Consider the following 26,097-nt stretch of genomic DNA (forward strand, 5'->3'; position numbering starts at 1 on the left):
AAAGGGATTGGACAATGTCTGTGTAATTCTCAGTACTCTTTTTTAACCCATTTTCTGCTGGACAATATCATAGTGCCATTCCTATAGTAAGTTTTACTAATGTTATATTGTACCACAGTAGTCATAGCCTGGGTTAAACAGCATTGCTTAGAGGAGTGTGGCACACACATTTTGCAACGATGGAACAAATACAAAAACTCTGTGCCCAAAAATTGTTAGTTACACCCATACTTGCCAACTCTCCCGGAATGTCCGGGAGACCCCCGAATTTCGGGTAGGTCTCCTGGGAGAGCAGGCAAATATTCTGCATATGGCATCTTGCACCTCAAAAGGATGCGATTCGCGTCATTTTGGGCCCCGCCCCCCACAACAAAAACAGCATTTTGTTGTGGGGGCAGAGCCAAAATGATGCAAATTACTGCACCCCACCCCTCCCGCCCCCCAACCACGCTCCCCTGCCTGGGATCTCCGGGAATTAACTTACCAAAGGTTGGTAAGTATGGTTACACCTCTGTGTTAAAAACTGCCCCCATCTGACCTGAGTGAATTCGCTCCGAACCTGCTAATTGTGAGAAACATTTGACAACCTGACTAAATGTTCTGCAGTTTAGATGCCCCCATAGAATGTGAACAGCAGTAAATATCTGTTGGCCGAATTTCAGGCCGGTCAACAACGTCAGGCAGCAGGTGAGCTGTGTTTGTGGTGGTCTGTGAATAAGGCCTATGTAACATGGTCGTTCTGCCCGACCGCAGAATCTCTCCAGTTTGGGCCACCACATGTGTGACAAAATCATAATTAGATCATACTTGCCAATCTTTGAAAAGTGAATTCTGGGAGATCCTGGACAGGGGGCGTGGTTGGAGGGCAGGAAGCGGGCAATCGTGTCATTTTAGCCCCACCCCCCACAAAAAAAATATATGTCATTTTGCCAGGGGGCGGGGCTAAAATTCACAGCAAATCGCGTTATTTTGACGAGAAAGTTGCCGTATGCGGGATACTTGCCTGCTCTCCCGGGAGTCCAAGAGACCTACCCGGATTTCGGGAGTCTCCTGGACATTCCGGGAGAGTTGGCAAGTATGAATTAGATCCTCACTTCACCTTTATGTAGCCTAGATCAGGACGTATTCAGATCTATTGCTAAAAAAGTAATGGAACTCGTATTGAAGATCTAGACAGCAAACTTGCCCATAAACAATTAACTTTTACATATCTATAGTACAATGACCTATACGTTACTGACCAGTCTGCTGAGCACACTTCTGGACTTGTCCAAGTCCAATAAAACAAACGGTATTAAATAATAAATTGACCATGTCTAAACCCACGCTAAATTATTTAATGAAAAACACATCAGCATATAAATGGATCTATGATATAACACCCCAACCAAACCCCAAGTGTCATACGAGGGATCAGAGAATTTACATGTATGTGTTTATGATGTACACAGCACCTTTAAAAAATTTTAAGCAACAATACAAAATACAGGAACAAGTGAAATAGGGAGTAAAGTCTGTGGAACCCGTTTCGGAAACATTAGGCTGGGGATACTATAGGAAATTTATCCCGATGCCGTATCATTAACGATTTTACTAACGGCTGAAAGTCCCAGGCATGCTGATTCATGTGTACACACTATACACGTTTTACCTTCATATCTGTGCTCTTCATCCATCATAACAATCAGCTGAAAAGATCATGACTCTAAACTCTAGGGGGATCTAGATACACTGCTGGTCGTGAGTGCGTCCACACTGCAGAATTGGAACTCAGTCGTTGAATGACATTTTTTGTCCGTCTATAAAATCAAACGATACGGTGAGCTTGGGAATGATAATCGTTCATCATTGGAGCGTACAACTAATGCCACATCTGACTGAATGGTCATTTATCGTGTGATTGGCCCAATAATCAGGTGGGGGGAAAAAAACCTGTGTACCCAGCCTCACACATTAAGGGGCGTATTCAATTGTCGACGGAAACGGCGAAAATCCCACGGTCCGCGCACCATTACCGTTATCACGGTAATAGTGCACAGAAAAACGGTAATACGGTAATTTTCTCACTGGATTTCAGATCCAGACTAACTTTTTAAAAGAAACTGATAGGGACATTGTTTTTAAAAAGCAAATTTTTATATATTTTCGGCCAGCGTGACAGGATTCCGCCAGTCACTCACTTCAATCTCCAGCTACAAGTGTACACGCAATGCCCATAAGAAATGGGTTAAATCCTTTGTGTCCCCCTCTTACTGATGACAGAGTGGGGAAGGAGGAGACAGGATCCTGTGGGTTTTATCCCCCTCTCCTCCAATACACAATGCTCCTAATTTCCATTTGACTAGGTAGTATGCAGAGAGAAAACACTGCAGGAGTTAGGAAAACAAAGGGATTAAATTTGTGTATCTGGCTCCTCAGTAAAGGGTAAAGTGTGATAAACAAGCCAGGGGCTGTAGGGGAGGGCTCAGTCTTTCTCCATACACAACCGGGGTCCATTCCCTCCTTACACAATAGTCCTCCCCCTGACAATAGATTAAGTACTGGGTCTGTGTTAAGAGGAGAGAAGGGAAAGTCCTGTCATTTGCATTTTATTTAGGCTGGGGGTAGTGGCAGAAAGCAGGGGGGGGGGGGGGGCACGGCCCTAGCAGGAGTAGGACAGATGTTTGTTGCAGTCCTGGTACAAGAAGTAACTTTAGACAATATCCTGCAGCAGGGGAGGGAGTGATGCTTAAACCACAAAAATCTGTTTCTTCAGTTACTAGTAGCTCCCCTCCCCCATTCATTCAATTAACCATTTCCCCTCCACCCAGGAAATACTGGTGGGCAGCAAAAACCCATCACTTGCACAGATTTTGGTCACCTTGGCTTGAAAACATCTATATGTTACAAAAAGCATAAAAATATTCCACAAAGAACTTACATCTGACTTGTAACAATTGCTCCCTGGAGTGAATGAATATTTTATTCCTGCTAGTTACACCAAAGATGCCCTCTGGGCACAGTGCTTGAGGAATTGAACTTTATCCTTTGTTAGAGTTTGTGGATCCTTTAACGGTGACGTACTTAACCCTTTTGGTGCCAGGGAGACAAGATACCACGATTTTACTTATTTTTCGCATAAACCAATAAAATACCGGAAACCGTTTCTTTGTGGCTAATCTCTCTCATTACAACATGAATTTCCCACGTTTCCAACATGTGCTTCAAGCAAAGAATAGTGCAAAGAGAACATAACTTGTTGGGTAATGACTAGCAGCTTCTACACAGTATATGCAAATAAAGAGCCGCTGTGAATTAAATTCCACTTTTTAGCTACCTCTGACCGTTACCATATTTCAGCTACCACAATTAAAATTATAAGCTTGTTTTAATAGTAAATATGTTTATATAAATATCTCCACTATGCAGGTTTTCCTTTTAATATTGTGAATCTAAAGAGCACATCGTGAAGGAAGCCATTAAAGGCAGCCTAGGAGCCGGCGTGTATGGTGGGTGATTTTTATCAATCTTGCCACTTTGTCTTAGTACCCAGTCTTGTTTTGGGGCCATATAAAATAAGTGTTAATATCAAAGCAAATTAGACTACATATAGGCCGCAAAATACACATCAGGTAGGAACAATCCAATAACTGGAACACACATTAGAATAATTGGAAGTCATTCCAGAATGCCCTGCTTCGTTTACTTAAACATTTATATAGCAATAGGATACCATTTACATCAATGGCCAATGTAGAGCCATCACTTCCCCAACTTGTAACATTCAAAAACGTGTACATAACCCAATCACGGAGCTTCTTTTAGAATACTATCCATAGAGTTCTCAAAGAACTATCCATAGAGTTCTCAAAGAACTATCCATAGAGTTCTCAAAGAACTATCCATAGAGTTCTCAAAGAACTATCCATAGAGTTCTCAAAGAACTATCCATAGAGTTCTCAAAGAACTATCCATAGAGTTCTTAAAGAACTAGCCACTCTATGGATAAGGCTGACAGTCATACCTGTGTGTGACATGTGACCCAATCACTACTGCCATAGTGGTCTCTATCAAATGCAGAGTGGTCTATTTCTCTGCTGTATCTATAAAGAGCCCAGAAATAATCATACAATGAAGGTGTTTTGCTTCTTGAGCCTAATAACACATTCTGTCACTTGTCTAAACTACTCCAATGCACTAGAGCAAGTCCCATTAGCTGCAACCACCCAATATACGCCAAGCGTTGCGTGTTCGTCATCGGCTGAAACAAGCTTGACCAAGCTGCGGCTCTCCAGGTGTTGCGAATCTACAAGTCCCAGCATGCCTTGCAGCCATCAGCTACCCATCTACAGGCAAAGCATGCTGGGACTCAGGGGCAGATCTAGACATTTGTCCTACCCGGGGCGATTTTAGGGGGGCCGATTTAGGCTCCACCCCCTTTCTGATGTCTAAGGCTGCCGGCGGCTGCATAGTATGTGCAGGTCCGCTCGGCAGTGACAGTGTGCTGCCCGGCTGCTCTGATTGTGTTTAAAACACAATCAGAGCAGCCGGGCAGCACACTGTCACTGCTGAACGGACCGGCACAGTGTGCAGCCGTCGGCAGCAAGCCCCTGCTAGGGGGGGGGGCAATCGCCCCGATCGCCCCCCTGCCCCTGGATCCGCCACTGCTGGGATTTGTAGATTCACAACACCTGGGGAGCCACAGGTTGGCCAGGCGTGATCTAAAAGAAAAGCGATATTTGTGCGTAGGGTGGGTAGAAGAAATCAGCAGCAAGATTTACTGCTAGTCAACTGCAGAAAGGGAGGTGAATTTTACAGAACTATGGCATAATGGAGTGAGCAACTTGAATGTACACGTGATTACGTGCCAATACCATTTTTATATCAAACCTCATAGATGAGCCATCCATTGTAAGGTACATAAAAAATTCTTAATGGTTTTCCGTAATGTTAAGTGTACAGAATAAAATAAAAGCTTCAGCCAGTCAATTTTATGTCAAAATATATTCAATGGGTAGAGTTCTTTACAAGTGTTCTATATTAAATTGTGAATGCTATTAGTGTCCATGTTAAAGAACTTTAGAGTTCCAGCTTTACCCCCAATGGTTCCAAAGATGCAAGATTTTGGGCAAATCAATGAATTGAGAGGAGGTCATGTGCAAAATTGACAGATCTATTTAGCGTGTTACCTAAAAACCATTATCTTGACTCTTAAAAGCTAGATTTGCTCTCCTCTCCCTTGCACAATGCAGAGGAACTGAAACATTTTGTGCACAGAACTGCACAATATAATGAAGCAGCGTTTCCAACAGGCAATTTAAAATACCAGTGAACACCAAGACACAGCTGTTAAATTTAACAAACAGACGTTTGGTTTATTAGATAGATCATAACACAAACTAGTAACAAGAGGAAAACAAATGAAAAAACGCAAATAAGTTAATGTTGTATTAAAATGAGTTACAAGGAAAGTCAAAAAACGTTCACACGTAATAAATTAAAAAAAAGTTTAAAGAAATTAACAAATCGCATCACTGCCAACACAGAACATTTCAGGAGTTATATTATTCTCTTCCACATTTTCATTTTAGGTCTGTAAGTTAATGGGCAAAATAAAAAAAAATACCACAAAACTTTACAAATAAATTAAAATAAGATTAATATTTGGTCTCACTCAGTTGCGGTGAAGTTGAAAAGTAACTAAAAGCTTCCCAGAAGCCCTTGCTCTGTCACAATGCTACGGATCCCTTCCACAATTGTCAGCCCCCATTAGAGCACTAGTCTACACACTTTTAAGAAATCATTAAAAAAAAAAAAAAAGTTAAAACAGAATAAGTTAGATTTTGATCTTTTGGGATACATACCTGCCCCCAATTCTTTACATACACATATCTACACTGGGCTTGTGGTCATTGCTCGAGTATTCCCCAAATCCCCAGTTGTAAAAACAAAGCTCCATTAGATTGTGTTATTGTAGGATTCATTTAAATAAAGAAAAAGACAATACATATACAAAGTCTTAATGCTCAGGCTACATGAACTGGAAGCTAAGGAAAGGTTTAGCTAACAGATTTGTATCACAGGCGCCATGGACCAACACAGAGGGTACATACTAAGGCACTATTGGCTAACCTGTGACACTCCAGGTGTTGTGAAACTACAAGTCCCAGCATATCCTTCCAGCAATAAGCTGCTATATATTTGTATATATAGACTTGTAGCTTCACAACATCTGGAGTGTCACAGGTTAGCCAACACTGTACTAAGGGGTAGGGTTTACTCAACTTGCAAAATCAGGCCTGGTCAACCCGTGGCTCTCCAGGTGCCGTGAAACTACAAGCCCCAGCATGCATTGCTAGGTGAAAGCCAGACTATGGCTGCCAAGGTATGCTGGGACTTGTAGTTTCACAACACCTGGACAGCCACAGGAGATGTTGCCAAGAGCAACCAGATCCGAGTTATTGTTTTGAAGATTGTAATAAATAGCTCGAATCCGATTCCAACCTGCTGATTTTTTTTTTTAAGGTTTAGTAAATCTACCCATAAATCTTAGTTTACATTTTTTTGCTACCCCATTTTGCATGCACCCAATACCCAGAAAGAAGTCCAGTGGGTGGTTACATTCAATTCAGTCCCACTGCACTGACATTTATATCTAGGATACATATGAATTGACAGCTCGATGCCTAAAAATTAAAATTAAATAATTGCAGCTTAAAAAGACTTAAACCCCAAACCCTCATTAAACTACTATGAAATATAATACCACTGAGTAAAACAAGTTTTTTTTTGTTTTTGGTTAACTGCACATAAAATTTGTCTACAAAAGTGTCAGCTCTTTAACCCTACAAAACAGATGTCCACCCCAGAGTGGGAACGTACAGTGCCAGCGGACCTCCGACTAAGAGACTCCGAGCTGCCATCTGTATACAGGGGGCTAAGTAAGCTACACTAGGTGCTCTTAAAGAACACATACATTCTGCTCCCAACATCCCCCATAATAGACCAGCTAATCAACAGTGCAAGTGAGAGGCTCATACCTCAAACAGAGATGCCAAACAGATCACTGGTCGCCTACAGGGAACGTCTCACACTATACTCTATCATCCGTAACCATTCTCAAAAAAAATAACAAACGGATTCAAAATGTAAGAATACTGACGAGTACTTGGAATGGTCTAAATGTGACTACAGAACAATTATTAGCTGTCTGAACCACTATGGTCCACTGAGCAATACAAAAGATCAGTTATCAGAACAATAACCACCGGCTTTAGACATACAAAAATAGATATATCTGTACTAAAAAGAGCCCCAAGCCAGGCGTCCTGCTCAGAAACTTTGTAATATACAATTTTAGAATCACGACAGGAAGAAATCTGCAGCACAAACGTCTCAACTAAGAGTTGTAAAATAAGATATAAAATACAAGTCACATTGAACTTTCAGGCACCGGAGAGGCGTTCATAAAATAGTGTACTTAGTAAGCCTATTAATTAGAGTTTCTTATGCTTCTAACTGGAGTTTGGCTTGACAAGCACTGGTTAAGTTAATATATATGTAACATCTAAAGGAGGAACTGGGGCCTCCAATCTTGTAAACTAGATTCAGATGGGCCACATCACTTCTAAAACACATTTTAGTTTTCGTATTATGCAGAATTACTCTTGCTTTGCAGACTTCTGCATTTGTCTACAACCCTTGTAACCGAGACAACAGCCATTGTTTATAGATTACATATTCCAGTTACAAGTTAAAAACAAGTTGGGAGAATTAGACCCCAATTAGTACAGGGTAGAAATAAGTTATTTAGGAACAAAGTCTTGTACAATCCCATCAAAGAAAAAAAAAATGATTACGCCCAAACAGGCTTGGGACTACTGCTCTAGCCTGAGTGCTCAATATCACGGACAGTCATTGTGGTAATTGAGCACAAAGCAGCATAGGGTGGCGGGAGCAACAGAATAAAGCCCCTCAGTCTGCCAGAAAGCTAAATATTGGGAGGCGCTTTCCTTCCTGCAAACTACCACAGGCGGACTCGGATTCTTCATCGCCCTCCGGCTCGGACAGAGAATCCCATCTTTCAGCTGTCTTGGGGTCCCCTCGCTTCCAAGGAGATAGCTGGAGTCGTAGCCCACCCATCACCGGGTTCTGAACAGTGGGGCGAGGAGGAGACGTCGCTGGCCCATACAAGGTTAGGCCTAGGGTGACAGGTGGGGAATTTGGCGAAGAAGGACAGACACTGGCAAAAGGATTGGAAGTGGGCGTAACCGGGCTGGCAGGAGAAAAGGGGGACAAGGAAGTGAGGGAAGAGGCAAGGGAAGAGGAGAAGAGGGAGAGCGAGGAGGATGAGGATGATGAGGACGAGGGTATCCCCGAGCAGCTAATACTGTGTCTCAGGACGGGAGGGCGCTGCCCCCTAGCGCCACTGCTGAATCTTTGTTCCTCGGCATTGTGGATAAAGTGACAGCGTGAGCCGTACGGACAGAAGCCGATGGTGTGATAAGTTCTGCACAGCTCCGTCTTGTACTTGGGATGACGGTTCAGCCCCCTGAGCTCCCCAGTTCCGTGGGCAAACTGACACTTCGAGCCGTACTTGCAAGAACCGCTCTCGTGGAAAGTGCGGCACAGCTCAGTCTTGTAGCGGGAGGAGGCGGCTCTAGAGGTGACGGGAGACTTTTTACTCTCCTCAATCATGCTGACAGAGCGCTCCGCTTGGAAGGGGATGTGACGTAGCGGGTTTGAAGGGGGCAACTCCGAATCGCGGCTCCATGGATTTTGCAGAGGCCAAGCAGTGGAATCCAACGAGGTTTCTTTGCTCTCCAAGCTGTCGTTGAGGTTGACTGGACAGGAGGAGTGTGTGTTCGGCTGATCCTCATGGGGACTTTTCAAGCTTACCCCGGCCAGCAGGGATACAAAACTCTAAGAGGAGGAGAAGGGACAAAGTGTAAGTATATTGTCTATAGAGGCGTCTTCAACATCATGATTTAGCAAGGTCCTGTTTTTTTCCCCCCAACTAATACTTTATACCTGTTTAAGCATTTTAGTGCATCAAAAACCACAGCATCTGTAGACTCAGTCAATGACAGTCTGCAGTAAACTCACCATGGTATAAAACAATTACCTAATTCATATCCTAATTTATTCTGAGCGAGTCAGATACAAATATTAGATTGTAAGCGCTTTTTGGCAAGTTAAAAAACAAAATTGGGTTTACAGCAATGAGTAATGGCACACATCTGTACATACTGTATGACACCAAAAGACAAACTACTACCAGCAAAATAAGGTGATAGCAAACATAATAAACACACACAAGAGCACTAAGCAGTTTACATATGTATATTGGTTATGAACAAAGGCCCCCAGAGAAGCATGGAACTCCAGGGCCTGGCTATGTAGAAGTTTTGACTTGCAGTCAGAAAGTTTGTCACAGTCTGCTGTGTATCCTAGTTCTTAGGCATGGTGTTATGTTGGGCTTTTTTTTTGTTAAATAAAGCACCAATAGTGTTTGAATCACTCACTGCACAGGAACACTGGAATATACAAGACGACAACCATGCTCGTTGGGGGTTACAATATCTGGGCTTATGGGATACTCCACAAACCAAAATTATAGCTCAATCTAAAATTCAATCTCAACCACAATCCACCAGTCAGATCATCCCACATGAGGCGCCAATAACACATCCAGAATCATGGGCTAAAAAAAAAGTTATCCAAAGAACACATGTGCCCCAGAGTCAGCTCTGCAGGGCCATGCACACGATATAGAGAGGTATCCCAGCAGCACACCCTATACAGGGGCAGCAGCAACACACTAATATATATATATATATATATTATATATATAAAATTAGGGTTAGCAAAGCAGCAACATGCATGTGTCCCATATACAGATACCTCATTGCAGGGCCATGCACCCCTTATACACAGGCTACCCGGCCATGCACCCCTTATACACAGGCTACCCGGCCATGCACCCCTTATACAGTCAGCCACGCAATAAGTTACCCTGTATAACACATACATGACATCTGACTACCACAGCCCCGTTACCTTTGACAGATCAGTGTCCAGCTCGGGGAAGGGGCTCAGCAGGCTGGAAGGCATGGTAATCTGTCCTGCAGACATGCGGGGGCTGCAAGTCCCGGGTCCTGCGTCCACCTCGTGCTCTACAAAAGTGGAATGTTTGTAAGCGGGGCAGATGGAGAGCACAGCACAGACACGCCCCTCACTTGCCCGCCCACTCCAAGAACGTCCCTCACAGGCTCGATTACTCCAGGAACGCCCCTCTTACACCCGCCCCCTCCTTGGAACGCCCCTCTTACGCCCGCCCCCTCCTTGGAACGCCCCTCATAGGCACGCCCCTCGCAGCGTTCTTGCAGTAATCAAGGTGTTCCTCGAGGAACTCCCTCATACACACGCCCCTCGTAGACACGCCCCTTTCCCAGGCCGCGCCCACAACATGCTGCTCTCAGTCTACAAGAACAGTTTCATCCTGTCCCAAACTTTACCTCCTCCTCCTGCTGATCTATCACCCACCAGCCTGGATGTCTCTTCTGTACCTCTAAGTGACTGCTCTTACAGCATGAGATCTCTAATGAGATCCCCCAGGCCCTCTGTCACCTCTGTCCACCCTCCACTTGTATCCAAACCCTTATAAGTCACATTGTCAGACCTGTCTCTTGCTATGAGCCTTGTTCAGACTCTGTACCACTGTTCCCTGTAAGCTGAGAAATTTGGAAATGATAGAGTTAAACCTGCATATTAAGCTGGGTACACACTACAGAATGTTCCACGAACTTTTTATGCCAAGCGATTTTACATGCGATTGATGTTCCGATTGCTCGGTCCATGGACTGCATACACACTAGCCTTGTTTAGGACGATAAAGGGAAGAGCGGATGTCCCTTTAGCGACTTGTTACAGCCATGTTGTCGTGAGCAATGTAATTTCGTACTCACTGTTGTGGATCGGTCGGAAGTTTATACACACTACACAACGGAAACGAGATTGGAACGTAAATATTAAACGGTACGACCAACCAAATGAGGCGACAATCGTCCATTTGGGCAGACTTTCGACCATTGTGTCACTGCGCACACTGACCCGACTTTTGAACGAGCGGTCGTATATCGGCTGATTGAGCCGATTATTGGACGAAAACCGTGTAGTGTGTACCCAGCTTTACTAGGAAGCGTCCTGCAGATTGTGAATGCAAGACTTCCAGGTAGAGCCCTCATTAGAGTGACCTTTTAACTCTTTCCTTTCCAGATTGCTCAGTTTAGTGGGAACACTGCTCTGCTCTACACGCCATCAAGTCACTCTTTTGCACGAAGACACTGATTGACCTATGTGTTACAGTAGTCTGTGTGGAGCTTTTATTCATTTATTGGGGTGTATTAGGTAGGTTGGGATTGCCCTGATGTCCCCCCACCCCCAGTCTCTGGAGGCCTGTAATGTGCAGGCTCTCTCTGAGAGTGTTGCTCTGCATGGGGGGGAAGGACAACTCTGCTCTGTTCATTCCATGTAGCAGAATTTCAAAAGGTTTACAAGCAGTTCTGTGAGACTTTCCCATTTTGCATAGAAAGCCCCCTCCTCCAAAGCTCACACAGGTACCTCCTCCCCCCCCCCCCCAGCTCTCAGAGGACAAAGGAGAGCCCCATTGTAGAGGTAGCAATGCAGATGTGTGCATATACCACTGGGTTGTGTGTGGTTAGTGATCCCAGGAAGATCTCCAAATAAGAAGATGAATGGCAGGCAGCAGCCCAACCCCCTCCTCCCCTCCCACTGTGCTTGTGTATCTCATCTTCCTCTTTCATTTAAGATGCTGCTAATTTGCCTTGCATGCATTATAAACTTCTTGTCACCGAAAATAGTTTCTGTGTATGATGCAGTATCCCAGCATTGTGCAGTATGGGGCTGACATACAGCTGCAAAGGCTGAGGGGGGAAATAATAAAACTTAACCATTAGTTATGCATGGTTGAACTCCAGTCCTCTGAAAGCTTCTCTCTCATCTTGCATTCTAGTGAAAATCATCTGGTTCTGGATGGCTGAGCTGCTTGCAGTCTAGGGGTATGATGTGTTACCCTGTCCCAAGGATTTTACAATGGCATGGCGTGCCTCAGTGATTGCATTCTTATGTCTTATCAATAGTGGTGTTACTGGAACTTTGTGCCAACTTATGTTTTGCAGGTTTCTTAGACAGCGCCACCTATACCATCCAACATTTATCCATAATTTAGACTTCCAGGGACCCACATTAACTGGATTAGTAGAAATTGGTTTCTATAACTGTTTACCTTCTGTGGGTCCTACAATTGGATGCATTCTATGGCCCGAGCAATCTTCAGTGGGCAGAACAGTGGTGTAGTGGTTAGCACTTCTGCCTTATAGCACTGGGGTCATGAGTTCAATTCCCAACCATGGCCTTAACTGTGAGGATTTTGTATGTTCTCCCCTTGTTTGTGTGGGTTTCCTCCGGGTGCTCCGGTTTCCTCCCACACTCCAAAAATATACTGATAGGTTAATTGGCTGCTAACAAACTGACCCTAGTCTGTGTGTCTGTGTGTATATTAGGGAATTTAGACTGTAAGCCCCAATGGAGCAGGGACTGATGTGAGTGAGTTCTCTGTACAGCGCTGCGGAATTAGTGGTGCTATATATATAAATGATGATGATGATGCTCTTCAGGTGACATAGGTGTTCAGTATTTTTCATTTTAAAATGAAGGGAGCCGTAGTCTTGGTGGACAATGGAACGGCCAAATTTGATGCTTACACTTTAATGATATATTTGTGTCTAGAAAGGCAGTGACTTATGATATAATATTTATGCTAATACACACAACTGGAATAGTTGTAAATGGATGATGCACAGTCAGTAAAAAGAGAAGCAACCCTTTCACCTGTCTGTAAGAAAAGAAGTTGAGGTCAGTAGATATTGGCTCCCTCCTAACCATAAGCACATTGCCCTATTAGGACATAGGGCATGTTCTGGTGGGCCATTGTATGGTCGGTCGATGCTGAGCCCTGGGAATTGAACACTGAAGCAGATCTTCCTGGCGTTGCAGCATTCTGGTGCTATACCCCCCCGTCATATTCGGCTGGTTAATAGTATTAACCAGATGACTATATGTGATGCAGGGGAATATGACCCCACTTATGGCTTCGTGTTGACCTGCAACCTTCGCAAACGCTGCGTGTGCAAAATCCTCCCTTAACATTGTAATAAATCAGTGACACATCAATGCTTTTAATATTGTGTAGCGTTGTAAGTAACTTCTCTATAATCTCTTCTCCTTTTGTTGTAGACACAGCTTCTACTTAGTACTACTCAGTAACTGACAAATATTTGATATAGCAGGACACTGCATCAGTAAATATGCTGCCCGTCAGTAGATTTTTATGCAATTTACGTGTAAAAACTCTTTTTGAGGGTAGGCAATTTTTATGTGTGCATGTGGTACAGAAATGAAATTGGGCCAGGAACTTGTTATGCTCAGGAGAGTCCCTCAGTCAGTATTAGCACTAGCTTAGCAGGGCACGGAGTCTAACAGCCTCTCAGGTCTTCACCAAGAACTTCCGCAAGGCAAGATGGACTTGGCTGCTGAGAAACTGCAGGTCGTGGCTCCTACTAAGCCTACAGACGTGAGAGACAGGTAGACAAGTGGCAATATGATACTGAAAAGGTACCTGTAGCCGAAGTCAGATGTACAGCGGAGATTCCTCCAAGGAGTAGTGAAGTACAGTCGGGTCTGGTACACAATAGCAGATGTCCGTAGTGCCAAAGGAAGATCCAATAGAATAGTGAGGTCCAAGCCGGGTCTGGTACACAGGAGCAGATGACAGTTGAGCCAAAGGGAAGTCCAGCAGAATAGGGAGATCCAAGCTGGGTCTGGTACACAGGAGCAGAAGACAACCCTGCCAAGGTAGGTCCAATAAAATAATCTGGTTTAAGCCGGGACTGGTACACTAAGGAAGTCACAGGAGATGCAGGGAGAATCACGGAGCAGATACAAGAAGCCAGGAGTCAGGTATATAACCTGTTGCTCTGACACAGGGCTTGCGTCAGAGCGTGATTTATATGCAGAGGACAGGGGGAGTTTTGAATTTCCCCGGCGGGAGTCACGTGATCGGCACAGCCGCAAACCCGGAAGTGACAGGCGGCTGGCTGTGCGAGGATCGTGGAGTGACTATTTATTACAGGACTGATGTGCCTGAATAAAGTTCTCTGATTGTACAGAGTTGCTGAATATGTTGGTGTTAAAATAAATAAAAAGAAAGTAGGGACAGTTACGAGCCGCGGCAGCTTGGCCCCGCCGCTACTCACTCTGATTCCCCTGACACATCTCGGCCTTTGTCATGACAACCAGGGCATCACTTCCGGTTTCAGTCCCGGCCATGGTAACGGCTGGGACACTCAGTGCATTACAGCTGTGACCAGGCCAGCTGACAGCCTGGCGCATGGACCTCCTCTGTAAATTAGTTAATCCCCAGCTGGGGAATACTGCTGGGCATGCCTCTTGCTCCCATTGGCTATTGCAGGTATTTAAGGCAGGGAGGGCTTAGCCTTCCTGCCGGTTATAGCTTCAGTTTCTGTCTGCTGACCTGCTTCTTCCCTCTGTTCCTCTGCTCTTGTTGTTGGACTGATTCTTTCATATATGACCCTTGGTTCGTTTACTGGACTCTGTTGGACTGCTCGTGACCCTGATCTCTGCCTGTTACCTGGATACGCTGTCTGCCGCCAGTCCTGACCTCTACCTGGACCTCATTACAGCTGTCTACTGTACCCTTTGACGCCGGCCCATTTTGGACTTTGCGGTTTCTATCTCCTGGCCCTCGCCTGCGCTACGGTAAGATTATTAACTTGTACTACTCCCAATTTAAGACCCGGGGGCATCCGAGTACCTTTGAGCACGTTCAGCCCTACGGGAAAGATGGCTGCTATAGGTGAAGACGTCTGTTACCTGTTCTACGAGTTTATGATACTTGCCATCAGCTTTAACAGGGACCCACTATGAAAAAAACATCTCACATAAGGCACATACACCCATCTGAACAAGCTGTTGCACTGCCTGTGTGTACTACCTCACAGCTTATATCTTTGCAATGCGTATGTTTAGAGATGAATTAGTCACTGAGCAGGATCATTAGCACAAACCAAAACAAACACAATGTTTCCCAGTGAATTACAGAATAAAGTGTAATGTGTATTTTGTAGACTCGTTACAAGGCAATCAAACAACACAGCAATATTTTACTTGTATTCCTATCATTATTATTATACAATATATATAAATTACCAGCATTTTAAAATGTTCTACATAGAAGTGTGAACAGATATTACATGCAAGAACAAAACAAAACAAATATATAGACTGTCTTGCTCTTGAGAGTTTAAAATCTAAAAGGGCCCATGTGCTCTTGAGAGGCAACTAGGCTGTTTTAGACATACTTGGTCAACATTGCAGTACACATAGATAGGTCTAAAAATATTTGTGATCCTGATCATCATCATCATCATCATTTATTTATATAGCACCACTAATTCCGCAGGATCTTCTATTTGGGATCATTCGGATGTCTACTAGGATCATGTCCTTGGGATCATTCGGATGTCTACTAGAATGATCTCCTTGGGATCATTCGGATGTCTACCAGGATCATCTCCTTGGTATCATTTGGATGTCTACTAGGATGATCTCCTTGGGATCATTTGGATGTCTACAGGATCATCTCCTTGGTACCATTCGGATGTCTACCAGGATCATCTTCTTGGGACCATTCGGATGTCTACCATGATCATCTCCTTGGGATCATTTGGATGTCTACCATGATCATCTCTTTGGGATCATTTGGATGTCTACCATGATCATTTCCTTAGGATCATTCGGATGTCTACCAGGATCATCCCTCTGGGATCATTCAGATGTCCACCATGATCATCTCCTTGGGATCATTGGGATGTCTACTAGGATCATCTCCATGGTATCATTCGGATGTCTACTAGGATCATCTCCTTAGTATCATTCAGATGTCTACTAGGATCATCTCCTTGGTATTATTCAGATGTCTACTAGGATAATCTACTTGGGATCTACTCTGTGATACCATATGCAGCCCCATTACCTCCTGCGTTTCACTGTACTGCTTTGTAATTCCAAGTGTTGGCATGCTTTGTCTGAGGCTTCTAGATATAGTTCAGCATTGTCATATCCTTTCAGCACCTGTTATGGCCTATAAATTGATTTGAGCAACTTCCACTTTTGTATTCCTTTCAAACCCTGCCAATTGTGCGTATATATATATATTTATATTTAAGGGTTCCAGCCGCCCCAGGCTATTACAGCCGCAGCGCACCCCACCCCCCCACCCCACCAATATACTTCTGAATATGTATATTCAGGAGAATTTGCCAGCATTCAAATTTAGACAGATTGTGCATTCTCTCTTACCAGTTCTTGCTCTTCTCTGTTCCCTGTTCTTTCAGCTTTGTTGTCTTCTAGCTGACTTCTATAAAGTTGGGGTCCTATTTTGAAAATATGCAGCAATTGTATTATAATGCTCAATGTTAACAAATCCTGAATGATTAGGCTCCAAAACACAACAGTCCATTATGGCCAGATAAAACTACCCCACAGCACAGGCATATGTTGGGAATAAAATAAATTGTTGTCAAAGAGCTATAATCAAATATAAACCTCTTTCAACCCCACCTGACTAATATTTAGCATTCTAATGACCCTAGAAAACTGCTCTATTTTTTTTAAATAGTCCCCTCAACCATTTCATCAGCCCCGTTCAGCCTCTTCACCTGCCCCCTTTTAGCATTGTCACCTGACCCCTTTAGCCTCTTCACCTGCCCCCTTTAGCCTATTTACCTGCCCCTTTATCATTGTTACCAGCCCCCAGACATTAGGACTTACCTGTTGTTCCCGCTTCTTACTGTGGTCACATGAGGTGTGGAAGTCCTGATCCTCACGTGACCACAGTGATTCCAGCCCCGTCGCTGCCATAATAATAAAAAAAAATGTTAGGACAAAAAAAATTAATCTCGGCGACGCTGCGCCCCCCAGGCTCCAGCGCCCCAGGCTGCAGCCTGATCAGCCTATTGGTTGATCAGGCCCGATAGATAGATATGTATGTAAGTGTATATATATATATAATATATATATATATATATATATATATAATGTGTGTGTATATTTATGTGTGTGTCTATATATATATATATATATATATATATGTGTGTGTGTATATATGTATATATATATATATATATACATATACATGTACAATATCCCTTTCATAAGGCAAAACGTCGCTGGTCTGTCTTATCATACGCATTGGTCCATCCCTCCGTTCGTCCAGACACGCCTGCCTTATCAGGCGCATTGGACCTTTTCTCCATTTGTCCAGACACGCCTGTCTTTTCAGACGCATTGGTCCATCCCTCCGTTCGTCCAGACACGTCTGTCTTATCAGACACATTGGTCCATCCCTCCGTTCGTCCAGACACGTCTGTCTTATCAGACGCATTTGTATTTATTCTTGTTATTGTTGAACATTCTGTCTATTTCATTATTTGTTGCTCTCGTTGTGATTTTATAGATATTTAGTGTTTTGCTTAAAATAAAGAACAAACTTGGTCTTAAAATACATTTATTTGTGTGACACAGTTTAGTAGGGTGCAGGCCCGGGAGGAGTCAGTACTGTAGAGGGGTGGAGTCATGACTGGAGAGGGGTGGAGTCAGGACTAGAGAAGGGTGGAGTCAGGACTAATCTGTAAAGCGCCCCCCCCTAAAAGAAATGTCTAGATCCGCCACTGGTGGGCAGTTTGATGAGCATGTGTGGATATCTGATGGGCATTGAAGGAGCATGTGAGTAGATGTGATGACATGGAGAGAGTGATGGGCATGTGGGGAAGTCGAATGGTCTTTTAAGGGGCATGTGATGATGTGGGGAGGTTTGATGGGCATTTAACGGGTGTGTGGGAAAGTCTGATGGCATGTTGAGTGGTTTGATAGACATGGAGAGGTTGATGGACATGTGAAAAGGTCTGATGGTCATGGAAGAGACATGTGGGTAGGTTTGAAGGTAAGTGGGGAGATCTGATAGCATGTGGAGAGGTCTGATGGGCATTTGGGAAAATCTGATAGCGGAGGTCAGGTGACGTGGGAAGGCTGATGGGCATGTAAGGGGCATTGGGAAGACCTGATGGCATATGGAGGGGTCTGATGGGCATTTGGAGAGGTCTGATGGGCATGTGGGGAGGTCTAATGGGCATGCAAGGATCATGTGGTTAGGTTTCATGGCATGCAGGGATATCTGATGACATGTCGAGAGGTCTGTTGGAAATGTGGAAATATCTGATGCGTATGTGGGGAGATATGATGGAATGTGGGGAGATCTAATGGCACGTAGGGACGTCTGATGGGCAGATGAGGGACATTGGGGAAGTCTTATATGCATGGGGGGGGGAGGTCTGATGGGCATGAAGTCCATTTATGTGATGTTTTTATACCCATTTCAACAGTTCCCTCCACATCAATTGTAGATACAGTAGCAGCGTGAGCTACTGTGAAGAGACTATTAGTAGCCCTTTAAATCTTTCTCCTCTGCCGGACACCTTCGGACACAGCAGTGAGGTAAGAGTTGTACTTTGCTGATTTTTATTATTTTTGTGAACATTTTGGCAATGTTGGATTTTTTCTATTTTCGAGATATTGTAAATGATGTTATATTTTCAATATACTGTATGTGTGTGCGGTATGTATGTGTGTGTCTATACTGTGTGGTTTGCGGTAACTATAGATATTTTTTGGATCTTGGTCTCTTGGCTGGTTGGCCACCCCTGATCTAATGCAAGAATAAAGCGTCTGTTTACACCGCTGGGAGCAGCTGGCTTTGGAGTAATGCTCTGCAGAGAGAGTGAGCAGCAGCTGGTTGTCAGTAAGGAATACTCTGCAGAGGATTTGAAGAGCAGATGGTTGTCACTGGCTGTGCAGCAATGCTGGGTGGATAAAGGGGCAGCTGGCTGTCATTAGGAGAAGGAATGTGTTTAGTGGGCTGGGGAGGTCACAAGGGTCTTAACCCATCCATTCCGTTACTCTGCTGCCAGATGTCAACAACCTATGTCTCCGCAATGCCTGCACTATATGATTTATTCTCATGCAGTAACTACATCTGTCTTTTCACGTGAGCATATCTGTTTTTTTGTTCAATTACTTACACAGCAGTGTCAGGGTGAATAAGCAAACTGTCTGTTTGCAACAAATGAGCTACCTGAGCTATGGTTCCTATATCTTTCCAGTCACTGATGTTCTATACAATCTTATTTGTACAAAACAATTTCCCTTTTTAAACTGTGCAGGAACAGAAATGACAATATATATGCAGGATATTTCCACTCTTTGATCTAGGGCTTAAATTGTAATTATTTAGAGATTTATGTAAACAGACAGTGTTTATTGACATTTTTGCCCATTTACTGCCACCTTTTGCATGACTGATTTATGGGTTAATTACTGGATGTTCAAATAAAGAGCACCTCTCCCACAAGATGGCCTTTTGATGCGGGTGTTCCTCCAAACCCATAGCAAGTACACTTGTTGAAGCTGGTTCACGGTAGGGCAGCCCCTAAATGCCCAAATCTTAAATAAGCACTGCCAAAACGTGTAAGTGCCGTTTTGTACACTTTATCATCATCATCTCTTTATATAGCGCCACTAATTCCGCAGCGCTGTACAGAGAACTCACTCACATCAGTCCCTGCCCCATTGGAGCTTATAACGGAAACCAGAGCACCTGGAGGAAACCCACGCAAACACGGGGAGAACATACAAACTCTACACAGATATGGCCATGGTCGGGAATCGAACTCATGAACCCAGTGCTGTGAGGCAGAAGTACTAACCACTAAGACACCGTGCTGCCCCACTTTACAATAAATTAACATCACTTGATCTATGTGATTTTTTTCCCCATAGCACTATCCATATTGTTACACATTCTGCACTGATGTGAATATAAACACTGTCATCATCAACATTTATTGACATATAGCCCCAGCAAATTCTCTGTTTATTAAGACTGCCCCAATATGTAGATTTTTTTTTTATGGCTGCTTACCGCAGCGATAGAAAATCTTCGATCGGGCAATTTACCGAAAAGACTTCACTGGGGCAGCTGAGAAATGCTCATCTCCCTGGCGACACTGGCTGACATCGCAATGTAACAGTACTCTTACCGCTTGCCAGGCCAGAGCAGGGAGCTTCTTCAGCATGGCGGCTCGCACTGGACCGGAAAGGCCGGACTCCATCAGGCTCCATGTAAAATAATTTACAAAATACAATAAAAAAATGACAAAAAAAATAGTAAAATAAATGAATAAACTTTATTTAAAAAAAAAAAAAGAAAACATGCTTCATTTTGACAATAAAACATTTTTTTCCATTGCTGCTCCTCCCAGTCCCTCCCCTAGCTAACACCATCCCAAGCCCCCCACGCACCCTGATGAGGGCTTCCGCTGGCACTAGTCAACACCAGGATAACTAGGCAGAAGCCCTAAATCCGTGGAAAATTCCAGTTTTTGTAGGATTTATGGCTTTTGTCCCTTTGATAAATAGACCCCTAGGAGACAACTCCATGAATGGTGATGCAGCTGGACAGTGATTAACACTATAACTCTCTCCTTTGCCTATCTATACTCTAGTGCCCTTACCATGTCTCTCTTTGGTGAAACTGAAGCATATGAGTTCTTATATGAAATTCTTTAAAGTAACCAGGTTCCTGTATTACATCCTTAGCAGGAATTAACTTATTTTCTAGAACTGAGTCTCTGTATGAAATAATCTGTCAGAACAGAGTTCCCAAACAGTTTCTGTGTGAACTTATTGGCAGGAACAGAGTTATTACATGAAACTAGTGGCTAGAACAACATTTGATCATGTAATAATTTGCAGGAATTAAGTTAGTGAAATAAATCTAGTGCTGGATCTGAGTTTTTTTACACAATACTATATGAAGATAACAAGTTCTTGTATGAAATTATTTACATAACCGAGTTTGAGAAACAAACGAAAAAATTAACACGTGGAATTACAATCTGATATCCCTGCAAAAAACACACACACACACACACACACACACACACACACGCACACTAAAGTGTGTGTTTGAGTTTCTATGTGTTAGGGAATTTAGACTGTAAGCTCCACTGGGACATAGACTGATGTGAATGTTTTTTGTAGCTACATGTCCCTTTTGTTTTTGGCCCTGTACAAACGGACCCTGTTAAAAGTGAAGGCAAAACCTATTACTCTGACAGCGCATTCAATGTGTGTTCTCAAAGTTCCGTTATATTTTACTGAGCATTCTAAACACTGCAGGTAACGTCCACATTGACTAGAAGTATCAGGAAGTGTGTGTACAGGTCCCTTCCCTTATATTAGTACTATCAGAATTAAAATGTGTTTAATAGGCTTTAACAATACACATTGACCCCCTAATTTCAACAGCCGCATATACAAGCGATTTGTGTCAGTTATATACAAAGTTTATTGTTTCATTTATTGTTTGTTTGTTTTTTTTTCAGAGAGAAAGCAGATTGATTTTTTTTTTACAAAAATCAAACAAGTGGTTAGCACTTCTGCCTTACAGCATTGGTTTCATGAGTTCAAATTCCCGACCATGGCCTTATCTGTGAGGAGTGTGTATGTTCTTCCTGTGTTTGCGTGGGTTTCCTCCGGGTGCTCTGGTTTCCTCCCACACTCCAAAAACATACTGGTAGGTTAATTGGCTGCTAACAAATTTACCCTAGTCTGTGTGTGTGTGTGTGTGTGTGTGTGTGTGTGTGTGTGTGTGTGTGTGTGTGTGTGTGTGTGTGTGTGTGTGTGTGTGTGTATGTTAGGGAATTTAGACTGTAAGCCCCAATGGGGACTGATGTGTATGTTAGGGAATTTAGACTGTAAGCCCCAATGGGGACTGATGTGAATGAGTTCTCTGTACAGCGCTGTGGAATTAGTGGCGCTATATAAATAAATGGTGATGATGATGAATGTCTTTCTCAGCATCGAGCATTTGATGGTCAAAACTAATATTACTCTCACAAATAGAAACATTTCCCTATTAGTTTGCTTATTTGTTTTTATTATTATTGTGTTATTACTATAGTAAGGTCTGGATCTGCTCCAAAATCCCATCAATATTTTATCAGAATGCGATGAATCACACCCTGGAGTCGGACACTTTCCTCCACCACTCCCAGTAATTTGAGATATGAAAAATGATTTAACTTGTTTTCTTAATTTGTTTATTTTCATTTACAGTAAAACTCTTATCAATAACAAACGCAGAAACACAGTACAGATCATGTAGGAATAACAAAGTTATCAAAAACACAATGAAAATATTAAAGTCCAGAATGACCACAGTAATCAAATACTGTCAGATTACAGGGAAAATGCCGTTTAGGTTCTTGGATACTCCAGAGAGATAAACTGTTCATGAAAGTAAAAGAATCCATCAGAACAAAACATTGCTAGGTATAGGATGAATCCTTTGCTTCTTTCCAGATAGGAGTGGAATAGGCGAGTGTGTGGAAATAATAGCGTATAGAGGGAGGGGTGAAGGAATGGGGATAGCAGGACCCCATCTGCCGCTCTGACATTCCTGTGATTCAAACACTTGGGAGAGATGGAGATGTTTTATCATGCAAAATAACAACATCAATTAACCACCTCCTCAGTATCTCTCTCCCTCTCCCTCTCTCTTTACGGCACTCTCTTTCTCTGTAGATTAAGATTGACTATTTTAATTTAATAAGTGGGTTCCTTTCAATTGCTTTAAATAGCTATGCAGTCCCATGGGCGCAGGGGGGTGGATTACAAAAGCCCATTATCCCTCTCCAGCTGAGACATATTGTGTAAGATATGAAAACTGTTGCACAAACATTTCTAGAACTGCTGGCTCCTCTTTCCAAGAGGAGAGTTATTTGTAGGCTTTTCCTGAGCAGAACGTATTTATAATGTTTTCTATCTAAACTGTATCGATACATACATACAGTATGAATATTTTGGTGAAAAGCAAATTTTGGAACCCCCCTGCCAAAATCCTGCACTTGCCCCTGTGACACAGAACAGCAATCACTGGAGATAACAGCAGTTAATAAGAGAGCGGAGCAGCAGCACTCGCTAACAGTAAACAGCCGTAACTAACGGTAAATGACAGTGAATGAGTGAGAACAAATGTCACTGTCAACGAACAGCAGTCATTAGCAGAGAACTACAGTCACTAGTAGAGAACAGCAGTCACTAGCAGAGAACAACAGTCATTAGCAGAGAACTACAGTCACTGTCAGAGAACAACAATCACTAGCAGAGAACAACAGTCACTAGCAGAGAACAACGTTCACTAGCAGAGAACTACAGTCACTGTCAACCAACAACAGTAACTAGCATAGAGCAACAGTTACTGTCAGTGAGCAACAGTCACTCTCTGAGAACAACAGTCTCTAGCAGAAAATAACAGTCACTAGTAGAGAACAGCAGTCACTAGCTGAGAACAACAGTCACTGTCTGAGAACAACAGTCACTAGTAGAAAACTACAGTCACTAGTAGAGAACAACAGTCACTAGCAGAGAGCAACAGTCACTGTCTGAGAACAACAGTCACTAGTAGAGAACAGCAGTCACTAGTAGAGAACAGCAGTCACTAGCAGAGAGCAATAGTCACTGTCTGATAACAACAGACACTAGTAGAAAACTACAGTCACTAGTAGAGAACAACAGTCACTAGCAGAGAGCAACAGTAACTGTCTGAGAACAAGTCACTAGTAGAACACTACAGTCACTAGTAGAGAACAGCAGTCACTAGCAGAGAGCAACAGTCACTGTCTGAGAACAGTCACTAGTAGAAAACTACAGTCACTAGTAGAAAACTACAGTCACTAATAGAGAACAGCAGTCACTAGCAGAGAACAACAGTCACTGTCTGAGAACAGTCACTAGTAGAAAACTACAGTCACTAGTAGAGAACAACAGTCACTGACAGTGAACAGCAGTCACTAGCAGTGAACAACACTAGTAGAGAGGGGCAAATTAATTGGGGTGATTCTGAAAATAGGTCCAGAATTGATTAATAATTTATCCAGGGCAATCACAGTACATGGAAGAAGCCAAAGTTAGTATGCTTGTAAATATGTTTACATGGGTTTGTTCCTGGTGCTCCGGTTTCCTCCCACAGTCCAAACACATAGCGGTAGATTAATTGGCTGCTGACTAAACTGGACCCTACTCTGTGTATGTGATTGAGTGCTTGGGCCTGAATGATAAATGTTCTCCGTACAGTGCTGCGTAATATGGTGGCACTATGTAAATAATCAATAATAAATAAATGTTTCACGCAGAAATCCCTACCCCATACAGACCATAGAGCAGAATGAACTGATATATAAATAGTAAATATGAATATAAATTCAGCAAAATGTAAGTATAAAAGAATGCCGTCCACTGAATGCTGAAGCAAAAGAGGAACTTGAAGATTCTATCACTGGAACTTCACACCTCTACCAAACAACCTGTTCCACTGTAAAATTCGATTTCTTCCAAATTCCAACACAATCTTCCTCATTTCTAAACTAATAGACAGAGGGGAAAAGTACAGAACAGAATGTTAAATAAAAATGACAGTTTGCAGCAATTCACAATTTTTTAAATAGATAATGTAATAAAAAATCTATTATCGCCACAATTAATCATGCCATTTTTGCCATGGCATATTCGTGATGCTGCCTCTGCGCATGGGTGACCGGCAGGGCCGGATTAAGGGGATGGAGGCCCCTGGGCAAAGGGGGCCACTATTCCCCCGTGAGCCCCCCCCCCTGAGAGCCGCCCCCCCATGTGAGCCGCGCGCCATCTTTCCCCGAGCACTTACCTCTTTCTGTTCTCCTCCTGTCACTGTAGTCCTGCCGTGGTGCGCTGTATGCTCCTTACTGAGGAGATCTCCTGAGAGTGAGACTCACGAGATCTCCTTAGTAAGGAGATTACTGAGTGCCGCGGAAGGACTACAGTGACAGGCTCAGCAGCATTGATCGGGTCGGTGGCGCCCCCGCCCCGCACTGATCAATAATGCCGCTGAGCACTGTCATGGGTCCCCTGGATGCCCGAGGCCCCTGGGCTGTAGCCCGGTTAGACCTCGGGTTACTCCGGCCCTGGTGACCGGGCATTGCTGGTTCACATAGCCCAGACTTGGGGGTAAATGTATCAAGCTGTGTTTTGGTGGGTTTGAAAAACCAATCAGATTCTAGCTATCATTTATTTAGTACATTCTACAAAATGATAGCTAGAATCTGATTGGTTACTATAGGCAACGTCTCCACTTTTCAAACCCAACGGAAAACTCGCAGCTTGATACATTTACCCTAGACTTCCATTTTCACTTCACATAAACAGTTCAACAAATTAAAAAAAAATAATATTTTTTTTTTTTTAAAACATATATTTACAAAAATAATTGCCTGGGACACTGGTTGGTAAAAATGCTTTATTTAACTAAATAAATTAAGCATGCTTTCCCCTATTATCCAGTGCTATCACCACCCTGAGATGGCAGTAGCAATAAGAGGGCTTTAGCCACTGTTCATGGGAAATAGGCTTCCACATGTTTTAGTCGGGAGAACTCGTGATGTATTGAGAAAAGCCCTAACTCTGGCGAAATGAGTTATCTCCCAATGATAAATAGGCCCCACAGACACCAGCAGACAGCAGTCTATGGTGGAGGGCATCTGCAATTATACATGAGCTAAATAAATATTTACATACAAGTTAACCCGTGCATGATACTCATGCATTCTAGTCAAATCAAACTACTTAAGGTGTTATAAAAGTTCTTGTCATGCATTTGGGGCTAGGCCAGGCCTCCTCAGGGGAAGAGCGTTACTTCCCGACGTAAGCGCCCTTTTTTAAAGGGTTTTGTCCACATGTCACTACCTCATCATTCTTCTCCATCACCTCATCCTTCATCTTCATCGCCACATCCTTAATCTCCATCGTCTTACTGTTCTAAAACCTCTCGATACACAACGTTTCTGCTAAACACCTTATCGCTGTGCT

At 43.2% G+C, this 26,097-nt stretch overlaps 1 protein-coding gene and 1 long non-coding RNA gene across 2 annotated transcripts in view; both read right to left on the reverse strand.

Moving 5' to 3' along the window:
- Window positions 1-5,328: 5,328 nt before the first annotated feature.
- On the reverse strand, window positions 5,329-20,334 carry LOC142102138 (uncharacterized). Its single transcript, XM_075186785.1, has 3 exons — window positions 20,235-20,334; window positions 10,039-10,154; window positions 5,329-8,901 (listed from the first exon to the last, which is right to left on the reverse strand). The coding sequence occupies exons 1-3, from the start codon at window positions 20,314-20,316 to the stop codon at window positions 7,954-7,956; spliced, it is 1,146 nt and encodes a 381-aa protein (XP_075042886.1). The 5' UTR covers window positions 20,317-20,334; the 3' UTR covers window positions 5,329-7,953.
- Window positions 20,335-24,542: 4,208 nt separating this feature from the next.
- LOC142102142 (uncharacterized) overlaps window positions 24,543-26,097 on the reverse strand; it is a 65,766-nt gene continuing 64,211 nt past the window's right edge. Inside the window, exon 3 of the long non-coding RNA XR_012679217.1 lies at window positions 24,543-24,623. This is a non-coding gene — a long non-coding RNA (uncharacterized LOC142102142). The remainder of the gene's footprint in view (window positions 24,624-26,097) is intronic.

The sequence above is a fragment of the Mixophyes fleayi genome, chromosome 9, assembly GCF_038048845.1.
Source record: "Mixophyes fleayi isolate aMixFle1 chromosome 9, aMixFle1.hap1, whole genome shotgun sequence".
Lineage (NCBI taxonomy): Eukaryota > Metazoa > Chordata > Amphibia > Anura > Limnodynastidae > Mixophyes > Mixophyes fleayi.